This window comes from Astatotilapia calliptera, chromosome 4 (assembly GCF_900246225.1).
Source record: "Astatotilapia calliptera chromosome 4, fAstCal1.2, whole genome shotgun sequence".
NCBI lineage: Eukaryota > Metazoa > Chordata > Actinopteri > Cichliformes > Cichlidae > Astatotilapia > Astatotilapia calliptera.
Window position 1 is genome coordinate 2,103,528 of NC_039305.1, and position 11,851 is coordinate 2,115,378.

General features: G+C 46.8%; 1 protein-coding gene across 1 annotated transcript; it reads left to right on the forward strand.

Moving 5' to 3' along the window:
* Window positions 1–293: 293 nt before the first annotated feature.
* Window positions 294–11,405, forward strand: LOC113020194 (ras-related protein Rab-35). The gene is made up of 7 exons (XM_026163957.1): window positions 294–515; window positions 1,955–2,701; window positions 4,963–5,013; window positions 7,923–8,046; window positions 8,156–8,280; window positions 8,915–9,039; window positions 9,757–11,405. Exons 2-7 carry the CDS (start codon window positions 2,647–2,649, stop codon window positions 9,904–9,906), a joined length of 630 nt encoding a protein of 209 aa, XP_026019742.1. The 5' UTR covers window positions 294–515; window positions 1,955–2,646; the 3' UTR covers window positions 9,907–11,405.
* The last annotated feature ends 446 nt before the right edge of the window (window positions 11,406–11,851 follow it).

The following is an 11,851-nucleotide window of genomic DNA, read 5'->3' on the forward strand; positions in this document are numbered from 1 at the left end:
TTATGTACATTAAGTGAATATATACAGGAGGACATTATATGCAGCAAGTAAGTGAATTATGTACATTAAATGCATGAAATAAAATAGACAATGTGGAAATTTTAAATTGAGAATCTGAAAAAATAGTCCACGAGGGCCAGATTGGACCCTTTTGTGGGGCAGATCTGTTTCTCCCGGTCGTATGCTGGACGCCCCTGGCTTGTTTCCTTATCATATGTTTCAGTACATGGGTAAAGATGATTTGATTAGATATTATAAAACGAAAGAAAGAGCAGCTGTAGTACTCTGTGTCGGTGTGCACTTTGCGGTTGAAGGGTGCAGGGTTTTCCCACATGACCGTGAACGCAGCGTCAGATGATGAGAGTGGGTCATCAGCTGCAGTCAGTCAGGTGTGGTCGGCAGGGAGACGGTCCGACCGTCGGAGCGGCGAGCCAGCGGAATCAACGGGCACAAGTCAGAGTGTAGCACCGGTCTGTGAGCATGACCCACCGGCCAAGCACCGCATCATGACCACAGTAAGTTCGTTTTTTAAATAAACGGCGGCGGGTTGAAAGTTTCTCCGAGCACTGAAGTTTCCCGACGTCTTGGCAGGCCAGCGTCGGGCCCGGACACCGTCACTCCAGGCTGGATGAACAAATCTGGAAGTTTAAACGTTTTCTTGCTAGTCTGCAGCGGTACACCCAGTACCAAATACACATTTAGCCTTATAACGAGCGGTCATTGCTTTCTTCTTTATTTATACCCGTTAAATTAACGTTAATATTTATTTATTCACCAGTTTTGTCCCGTTTGTGCCTTAACAGGTCGGTGGTTTGGCCGTTAAAACCATCGAGCTCTGAACAAAACTACAGTTTAACGCCAGCACTGTGTTATTTTATTTGTGCCGTATTGAAGCACGTCCCTGATTCATTTTTACAATGTTTTCACAAGTGACTCTAAGTCTTGGATTGGCATAGTTTGATTTCATTTAACGAAAAATGAATATATTTCGCGTGGAGTCAGGCGTGTCGTTCCACCAAAAGCTACAAACGCTCGCGCAATAAGAGACTTTCGAAAGTGCTGTCCCAGCAGCGGGTCAGAAACTGCCAGTAACGGCCGTTAAAGATTTTTAAAGCTGAATCAGTGACCTGAGGCCATCCACAGACCAATAGCCATCTCTTCTAATGTTTGATGGAATTATCTGCCAAACTGCTTCAAAAATCTAAGCGAAAACATCAGTTTTCTACGCCCAAGCGTTTTAAACCTGAGTCACACAGATTTGGGACTTCTTTGCTCCAACGTTATGTATTATACTTCAATTCGGCATGTATAGACACACAAGGTTGCACGTAATTTATACTTTTATTCAATAATTTGCTGTGCCTTTACATGGTTGTTGAAGTCTAGTTAAAGGAGCCAGTCCGTTACTTTAAATTTAGGTTTATTTTTCTTTATTGAATCACGTATACATTTGGGGGCTTGATGTGAGCCGAATCAAAGCCGATCGGTCCAAGACTTTCCGGGGTGAGTAGTTTTATTGTTGAAGGCATTGATTCTGCCGCCACATTACGAACATTTAAATGTGCGTTTGTTGGAGTGGAGATTGGCGTCGCTCTACTCACGACAGAACAGCGTCCTGGGGCTGGATTAGCTCGCATTAGCGAAGTCCAGCCTTTCCTGTTTTCACGGAAAGCGAACCCAGCAGCAGCCAGCTCAGCTCCGCTGTTTTACCTGAAGAATTTAGAAAAACAACCAAATCTGGACGATGGCCGTCAGTGAGCTGCTGATATTGCTAACACAGATAAGGCATTGGATGGGGGTGGATACAGCAGGAATAGGAAGTTATATTTAGTGACTCAGCTGCTGTTCGAGTAACAGGCAGGGAGTTAAGGCGGGACACAGCAAGCAAAAAGTTGTGAAGTCTGATGTGATTTGGTCTGACTTCTCATTACCTTTTCTCCTTGTTTTTGTTTAGCTCCTTTTGGTGAACCCTCCTCGTGCAATGAAACAGGGAACGGGTGACTTTTTAGCCAACCACCAGAGGAACCGAAGGGATTGAGTCAAAGAAACCTCTGCAGATGTAACCGCTGCTGTTAAAAAAAGAGGAACATCTTAGTTTCTTTCAAGTGCAACAACCAAAAAAAAAGAGGTGAGGGGCAGGAATTCTGAGGAGAAGGGCAGTAACGGGATTTATGATCAGCACTACCACAAAATGCCAAATGTGCCCATCCTGGAGCCGTACATGTGAAGACTGAGCATCCAGAGGAGTGCTGGAGCTGCACTGACACAACTGTGGAGGAGTTGTTGGAAATCCCCCACAGGAGTGTCGCTGGGTGGAACTGGAAGTAAGGTGGATCCACGGTGCCGGCCCTCGCCGTCAAGCGTGAATCATAAATGCAGAGCTCTCGAGAAGTGCCACCTACTCTGCCGGCTGCTGCGGTTTCGCTTTTAAAACGATGTGAACATCAGAACTGAAACTAGAGTGTAACTGGAAATGTCCTCACACCCAAAGGGGAAGCGAACCTGTGATTTCTGGACAAACTCTTGAGGTGGTCAGCGTTTGGAGGCGGAACAAGGCGAGTGCCGCATGTGCACTTGGAGGGAAGGAAGCTCACCTTCCTCCTATGAAACTGGTTTTACTTGGAAATCCAAAACAAGGCCATCCAAATGGCAGGGAAGGACTACAATCATCTCTTTAAGCTGCTCATCATTGGAGACTCCAGTTAGTACATTTTAACTTGTTTACATCTCTCTGCAGTCAAAGCTTTTCTTTTTTTAATGGAGCCCTGCAAGAAACAGACACTTCCGGTACATTTAGGCTGCTGTCTCTGTGGGCCAGTAGAACCATAATAAACCTATTAATAGGAACGTTTCCATACTGATGAACTGGGGAGGTCTTACTGGTCGAAATCGCACCATCCCTGTCCTGGCTTCCAGTTTGTTTCAGAATTGGTTTTAGCTGATTTTTGCCAATCACCTGGTCTGGTTTTCACCTGTATGTGAAAGAAGCTTGACTGCATGAATCTCAAAGGTGTTGGCGTTGTAGCCCTCGGGACCCCTCACAGACTCACTGCCTTCTTACTGCCTGCTTTTATAGACTTGCTTTAAAGAGGACCTGTACTCATTCCCAGCTCCATGTGCTTATCCTTGCAGTTAGAGTAGCTTTATGTGATTTAAAGTTAAAATTCATCTTTGTTTTCTAATATATTATGCACAGTTCATAGAGATTAATCCTGAGCTCATGCCAGCCCAGATGCAAGGCTGGATTAAGGACTAAACATTTATTTATTTATAGCGCCATAATTTTATTTCTCGACGCAACTAAAGCAGCTTTGCATGATTCACAGTTCAAAATAATCCCCCCCTTAAATCATACTGAGCCTTGCTGCGGGCCTTCAGTTTGTCCTCTGACTGAAACAAGCTGTTTAAACCCCGCCCCCTTTAAAATCAGTTTTCTTGTGATTGGCTGCCCGGTTTGAGCTTTGGGTGGGTGGAGCTTTCCAGATTAGAGAGATCACCTCTTTATGACATCATACAGATCCAAGAGCAGAAAAAACTGTGAAACAGAGCAGTCGGGGATCATGTTCCACAGGAGGTCTTTCACTGTTTTTGTGATGTTGTTTGTCTTCCTTATCTCCTAATGTGCTCCAATGTCTCAGATATGAAACGTAGATAGATGTGTGTAAGACGTCACAGCTCGGGTATCGGACTCGGCTGTAGTGGGCGTGTCTGATGCATGTGTGAATGTTTCTGTGTTTTGGCTGCAGATTAGGCCCCATGAGGGGCGGAGCACAGCTTTTAGTTTAAAAGGTCGTCGATAAAATAAAGAGTCCAGGACTGGGGTGGTGTGATATATCTCAAACCAGTAAGAGTGACTGAGTACCTAAATAAAAATAATGATAATTAAACTTTAACATTTCATGAATCCAGATGTTGTTTGAAAGCACAAAGTCCGAGTTCAGACACTGCAAAGCATGTTGGGATGCCAGCACCGCGGGCCTCAGCAGAGCCTGGTTTTGTGCTGGGAGTGCGTTCCCAGGAAAACTCGTTTAATGTCACTTTCTCAGCACGAGAACAAGAAAACAAACTCTCTCCAAGCTCGTAGTAAAACAAAGATGACTCCATAAAACAAACGGACCTGGTCCTCTGCTTTGGAGAGAGCAGGCTCCAGTTATTGATCGAATGTTGTAGTTTCAGGGCTTTTGGTGTCAGGCCTCCTGCAGGAGGTGCTGAGTCACTGTCGGTCACCTTCTTCCCTGCAGGAACTTATTTTAGAGCAGTGGGTGGATTTCATCGCTGCACATGAGACGCGTGCCTGGATGGAAAGACGGTTTCAGGAAGCTGCTGCGAGTTTCCAGTTTTCAGCTCGACATAGTTCTCGTGCCTTTCGTTGGCAGAGCTGTTTCTGTGAGGAGTAATGCTGTCACGTTTATCGTCCATCTGTTTGAGGCGTAGCAGGCAGAGGTTTTAGTTCCTGATAAACGAGCTCCATCTCCGAGCCTGCTGAACGAGTCTAGTCCAGTCTTGTTTTGGAAAACCGCTTAAATGATTGAACCAAGCAGTGATTTTTCTTTTTTTTTTCTCCAGCTTCTGGAATCTGATTTTGATAGACAGCACAAGTGTCAGCTGCAAACATCCAGCCTGCAAAGCAGATGCAGGACTTGTTTTTACAGGCGTGTAGTCTCTAACACTTTAATGCTCTGAGAAAACTGTAACTTTCCCATCGATTTCTCCGTTTAGCCCGACGTCTTCCTGCTTCGTCGGCTCTCCTCTGTCAGGTTTTCTTCAGATGCTTTTCTCACACATGTCCAGTGCGAGTTCAACCTTTGTCCTATTTTGTGTTGTTTCACTTTCCTTATCTCACCTCCTCCCGTCTGTGTGTTTTGCTGGTATGTGGCTGTCACTAAAGTTACAGTGGGGGTCATAGTAGGCTTTACTCAAACAGATATTAATCTCGTCCCTCTGATCTTTTCCCCCCTTTAGATGTGGGAAAAAGCAGCCTCCTGCTCCGCTTCGCAGATAACTCCTTCTCAGGTGAGTTGGTTACATGAAAGGTGATACCTGCTCACACTAAACACACAGCAGACTCCAGTTATAGGCCGAGAATTAAAAGCATTTTATCAGGAGGAGTCATCTTATCTCCAGGAGTCATAAGAGCTGTCCTAACACGTCAGGAGCTGCAGGAGAGGCAGGTCTATATCATCAAACGTTTAAATGCTTCATCCATTTCCTCTGAACGGTCTCGTGTGCTCGCACCCAAGTGTCAAACAATAACTGCCCTCCTTTAGGAATATTAATAACCTGTGTCGGCGTTTTGAATCCACTCTGTGGCGTGGGTACACAGCCACGGATGTGGAACAGAAGCAGAAAGTTGCTGAACTGAAAGCCGACGTGAAACTAGAGTAAGATGTCTGTCGTGCGCCAAATCTCAAAGTGATGATGCTGTAAAGACGAGTTGGATCCCAGCAGAGGAAGCGACTGCGTCAGGCAGCAAGAGTCCAAAGTTTATTTGCAGTTTTTTTTATTTGCTGATCGTTTCATAACAGGAAGCTCAGGTGTTGGAGAAACGTGGTCGTTGAATGTGTCATTAGTTATGAAGCGCTACCAGCAGCATTCACACTCAGGCTTGTTTACCGAATGGAACACGCATCTCACGGTCGATTAAAGCGTGTCACTGGACGGTTTGTCTGGTCCTGACATGACAGACCAAAAGTTCTCACGACAGCTGGAGGACGGAGCCAGAAACACGGCTCGGTTTTTTCTTGCTGGAATCACAAACATGTAAGCTGGAGTGGTGGTGGTTCAGTGGGCTGTAGCTGCGGCCACAGATGGTCAGAGTGACGGCCAGCTGCGATCCCGTCTGAGAAACCGTTTTGGAGCCTCGGCCACGTTTCTGCAGTCTGTGGGGAAATATCGAGGGTTTCTAGCAGAGTTTTTCCCACATACGGCTGGAATGGCGCTCCGTGTCTCAGCCGCTCAGCGGGAATCAAATATAGTTCTCGAAGGCGGGGAGAGGATGTAAACGGGTGGGGCGAGTGGAAGTGGGCCAGGCGCTCCTGACAGGACGCCAAAACATCTGAAGTGGTGGAGTGGTGCGTGAGGGGGGAGGGGGGGTTAACAAGGGCCTGCAGATGCAACAGCAGGACACACACACACACACAGTTACACACACGCAGTTACACACACGCAGTTACACACACGCAGTTACACACACGCGCAGTTACACACACGCGCAGTTACACACACGCACAGTTACACACACGCAGTTACACACACACACACGCAGTTACACACACACACACACGCAGTTACACACACACACACACGCAGTTACACACACACACGCAGTTACACACACGCACGCAGTTACACACACACGCAGTTACACACACGCACGCAGTTACACACGCACACACACACGCAGTTACACACACACGCAGTTACACACACACGCAGTTACACACACGCACGCAGTTACACACGCACACACACGCAGTTACACACACACGCAGTTAACACACACGCACGCAGTTACACACACACGCAGTTACACACACGCACGCAGTTACACACACACGCAGTTACACACACGCACGCAGTTACACACACACGCAGTTACACCGCACGCAGTTACACACACACGCAGTTACACACACACACACACGCAGTTACACACACACGCAGTTACACACACACGCAGTTACACACACACACACACGCAGTTACACACACACGCAGTTACACACACACGCAGTTACACACACACGCAGTTACACACACACACACACGCAGTTACACACACACGCAGTTACACACACGCACGCAGTTACACACACACGCAGTTACACACACGCACGCAGTTACACACACACGCAGTTACACACGCACGCAGTTACACACACACGCAGTTACACACACACACACACGCAGTTACACACACACGCAGTTACACACACACGCAGTTACACACACACGCAGTTACACACACACACACACGCAGTTACACACACACGCAGTTACACACACACGCAGTTACACACACGCACGCAGTTACACACACACGCAGTTACACACACGCACGCAGTTACACACACACGCAGTTACACACGCACGCAGTTACACACGCACACACACACGCAGTTACACACACACGCAGTTACACACACGCAGTTACACACACGCACGCAGTTACACACGCACACACACACGCAGTTACACACACACGCAGTTACACACACACGCAGTTACACACACGCACGCAGTTACACACACACGCAGTTACACACGCACGCAGTTACACACACGCACACACACACACGCAGTTACACACGCACGCAGTTACACACACACACACACACACGCAGTTACACACGCACACACACGCAGTTACACACGCACACGCACACACACGCAGTTACACACGCACACACACGCAGTTACACACGCACACACACGCAGTTACACACGCACACACACACACACACGCACACACACACGCAGTTACACACGCACACACACACACACGCACACACACACGCACACACACACGCACACACACGCAGTTACACACGCACACACACGCAGTTACACACACACACACACGCAGTTACACACACACACGCACACGCAGTTACGCACGCAGTTACACACACGCAGTTACACACACGCAGTTACACACACACACACACGCACGCAGTTACACGCAGTTACGCACACACACGCAGTTACACACACACACGCAGTTACACACACGCGCACACACACGCACACGCAGTTACACGCAGTTACACGCACACGCACACACACGCAGTTACACACACACGCAGTTACACACACACACACACACACACACACACACGCACTCAGTGCGTCTGCACTCGCCTTGCTGTGCAGCACGTCTGCCTCACTCTGGCTTTTATTTTTTCTCGTGTGGTCTCGTGCAGGCAGCTACATCACCACCATCGGCGTGGACTTTAAGATCCGGACGGTGGATATCGACGGGGAGCGGGTGAAGCTGCAGATCTGGGACACGGCGGGGCAGGAGAGGTTTCGAACCATCACCTCGACGTAATGATCTCTGAAACTTTCTCCCCCGAGTTTCTTTGTATGACTGCGTGCAGCCCGCTGCAGCGTCATCGTTGAGGTCATCAGTTTATTCCGCTTCACCTGTCCCCAGGTACTACAGAAACACCCACGGCGTCATCATAGTTTACGACGTGACAAATCCAGAGTCGTTCGTAAATGTTAAGAGGTGGCTGAATGAAATCTCCCAGAACTGTGACAACGTCTGCAAGATCCTGGGTAGGTCGACCCTAAACTCATCCTGAATATCAGTGTTTCAGTGTGAACTCTGACCTGCTCACAGGTGTGCCGAAAGCTGCTGAGAGGCTCCGTCTGCTTCCAGGTGACGTACGGTTTGTTAAAGATGCAGCTGCATTCATTCAGCTCCATTATCCACTTTAATGTCCAGACTTGGAAAATTGAGTTTGGATATGTTTTAAAGTCCACATGCAGTCAGCTTGAACACTGGTCGAATATTTTATCTATTATGATATCATGCAGGCAGATCTCTGGTGAGGAGAGCCTCTTTCCCCTCACCAACAGTTTATAAACTTCCTGATGGTGAGACGTGCCGTCCCGCTGAGTCGTCATAAACACTTTTGTAGATCTACTGTGTTTAAGACAAACTGTTGTTATCAGATGATTTCTCAGGTTCAGTAAACGTGAAGTTTTACTGGTAATTTTAAACAGGAAGGTTATTGTGCAGGTCTGACTCTGGGGAGGTGAATCAGGGTTGACACTTAGAGATGCTTTGGTTCATTTCAGACCTGCAGCATCAGTTATTAATATCTTTTTTTATGATGCATTTGAGTTTCACCCTGGTTGGGGACGTCTGCAGGAAGCGTTTACAGATGGATTTTCCTTCTTTCCTCAGTGGGGAACAAGAATGACGACCCTTCCAAGAGGCAGGTGGATACCCAGGATGCTTTGCGTTTTGGGGAGTCGGTGGGTGTCCGTGTCTTCGAGACGAGTGCCAAAGAGAACATAAATGTTGAAGAGGTGAAGCTTTAAATGATTAACATCCTGATTTAAAAAGATTTTTTTGGTGTGCAGTTTGTCCCATTACAAGGTCGAAAGCCTTTGTTCCTAATGTTTTGTCTGTAAGGTTGGTATTGAAATGACAGGCAGGTAAATTAGAGCGTGGGGTCGTAGTTCTCAGTGTGACCTGAGGGGGGCAGTGTCCTTTCACTGCTGTCATCCAGGCCCAGTGACGCAGAAGTGTCTCATAATGATGGGGCTTCAGGTTGAATGCAGTGGTTTCCTTCATACTGGATGGTCCAGGCCTGCAGATGAAGATGCACCTCATCATCTCATTATTACACTGCAGAGGGTAGCGATGAGGAGGGGTCTGTTTAGCCTCGATTTGAGCTGAAAGACGGAGACTGTGGTAACAGCAGAGATGGCGGTTCGTCCTCAATCCCGCTGATAAAAATGCTGGTAAACCACCAGCAGGGACCCTGTGACTGATCTCAGATATATTCACCATGGAACGCTCAGACTGTTTTAATAACGGAGACTAAAGTAAAGGCAGGATCAGATGTGACTGTGCTTCCTGTTGTTACTATCCATGAATATTTGCTTTATTATTTTTAAAATGTCTTCAGTGACACGAACAGTTTCGTGCACGGTGTCGCTGCCGTTTGAGGGTCGGGGAGTGGGACACGGGGCCGCGATAGATAATCCTGAAGTCTGTGTTGTTTCTGCTGCTCTGCTCAGATGTTCATGGCGTTCACCCTCATGGTGCTCCGGGCCAAGAAGGAGAGCCAGAACAGAGTGGAGAGGGAGCGGGAGCGGGAGAAGGACACGGTGAACATCAACGCCCAGCGAGACCGAGACCGCAGGAAGAGGGGGAAGAAATGCTGCTGAGACGCCGCTTCTGCCCACAGCATTCAGCTGAGACTGAACTCGGCGCCTTCGAGGCCGTCTCTCACTGCAGATATGAATGTGTGGAGCTACAGCACAGCAGGCTGTAGCTCTCGCTGTGCCTGAGGGTCTACAGTCTGCCAGCACTGAATGCAAGTAGCAGCCAGGAGGTCACATGACCTAAAGGATCATTCTGGTGTTTATGCTTTTTTTTTTTTTTTTTTCTTCTAACCAGACTGCAGCGTGTCGTGTGTTGGACTGAAGCTAAAGAGCGACTAATGTGCAGGTTGGTTTGTGGATGCTAACCAGAAGAAACATTTCTGTGACGTTTATTCAAACGAGTGGATTCCTGAGCTCGCCTTAAATGACTCGTTTCAGTCTGAGCTGCACTGGTTTATGAGGTGGTGTGTGATCATCAGCTTAATCAGCACCTGTAAAACTCTCATTCAAGTTACACCACAAAAATGAAGCTTCTATCCCGGCTTTTACAATTTTCAAACACTTCAATCGGCAGGAAACAAACCTGGTTTCATCATTAAAACTGATTCTTTTTTACTCATCTCTCCAAAGACAGAAGTCAGTTCATGGTCACATGTAGCCAAAGAACTTTCCACCAACATGGCCCCGATGCTTGAGCTCTAGAGCCGGGGACCTCTGTGGTGACCATTCAAACACCGTCCACCTTTTTGGCATGAAACGTGTTTGATTGGGCACTGCGTCAGTCAATAATGCGTCCTGATTGGTGGAAAACCCGGAGATTTGGTCACATGTCGAGTCTGTGCTCCTACCACAGCTGCACAGCGCTTTAGGGAGAATCAGTTTTTATGTTAAAGTGCTCCGATTCTGCTCGTTCCCTCCATGTTTTTGGATTAAAGCGGCTTTGCATGATTACTCACTTATCTCGTGGTAGGCTTGTTTCAGACAGGCTCCATCCTGTCTGAAACAAGCCGATAGCTTCTCCCCTGTTAGGTCAGTTTTTCTCCGGTTGGCTCATCAGCAGCGGTTTTGAAAGTGGGAAAATAATGACCTTGCGACCTTTCACAATGACAGGTTCTAGTTGTGTAGGTTTCACTGAAGATAAAACTGCAGGGATTTGTTTCTATTTTGTTCTGTTACCTTCTGTGACACGTGGAAGATGAAAGCCATATCACGCTCCACGTCTTTAGTCGCCAGTTCTCATGTTAGTGGAAAAAAGGGAGTAACACTGAGAAACTCTACATCTGTATTTGCAGTGAACTAAAACATGCAAAAACAAACACCAGCATGGTCCTTTAACTTTGGTCTTAAACCACTGTTTAGATTTTTTCTTAATACAGAACATGTATTTAACCAGTGAAAGGGAGCTGTTTGTTCAATTGTGACATTAACGTGTGTGATGAGTACAAACTGTCTGCATGCCTTATTTCAGTCTGAATGAGGCCAGTAATCCCAAAACATGTTTTAATGTAAATCTGATGCCAAGCAAATGTGTCCAAATACAATAAAAGCAATAAATTCAGTGATTCTTTGTGCAGTGATGAGACTGTATGCAATGAAATCCTAGAATTTCACTTACCTTTAGTAGAGTGACCTCACAGCAGCCATGTTTTTGGTTAGGTGGTGTCATTAAAATGCCCCAAAAGGCTCCAACAGTACAAACACGGCTCAGAGGTCCAGCTCAGGTGAGGCGGAGCAGACAGTCACCTGTGCCACGCCCCTAACAATGCAAACTTTAAACAGGTGAGTTATAAAAACATCGTCCCCTGTACAGGTGTTATTTTTTATTAGTCCTTTATTTACCCAGGTAAAAAAAAATCATTTCCAACAGAGACCTGGCATCATCAAATACACACAGCACTATAACATTTACAACCAATACAATATCCCCATACCATGTGGAAAATATACAATAACAGATCAAATTAAGAGTACATTTAAAAACAATCACACTGAGTCAAAGAGCTGTTCT

Bases quoted from the DNA above. Each gene is read 5' to 3' on its own strand.
- LOC113020194 (XM_026163957.1), top strand. From the start codon at position 2,647: ATGGCAGGGAAGGACTACAATCATCTCTTTAAGCTGCTCATCATTGGA. The intron at 8,047-8,155 runs GTAATGATCTCT...ACCTGTCCCCAG, and splicing joins TTTCGAACCATCACCTCGAC to GTACTACAGAAACACCCACG. The intron at 9,040-9,756 runs GTGAAGCTTTAA...TGCTCTGCTCAG, and splicing joins AGAACATAAATGTTGAAGAG to ATGTTCATGGCGTTCACCCT.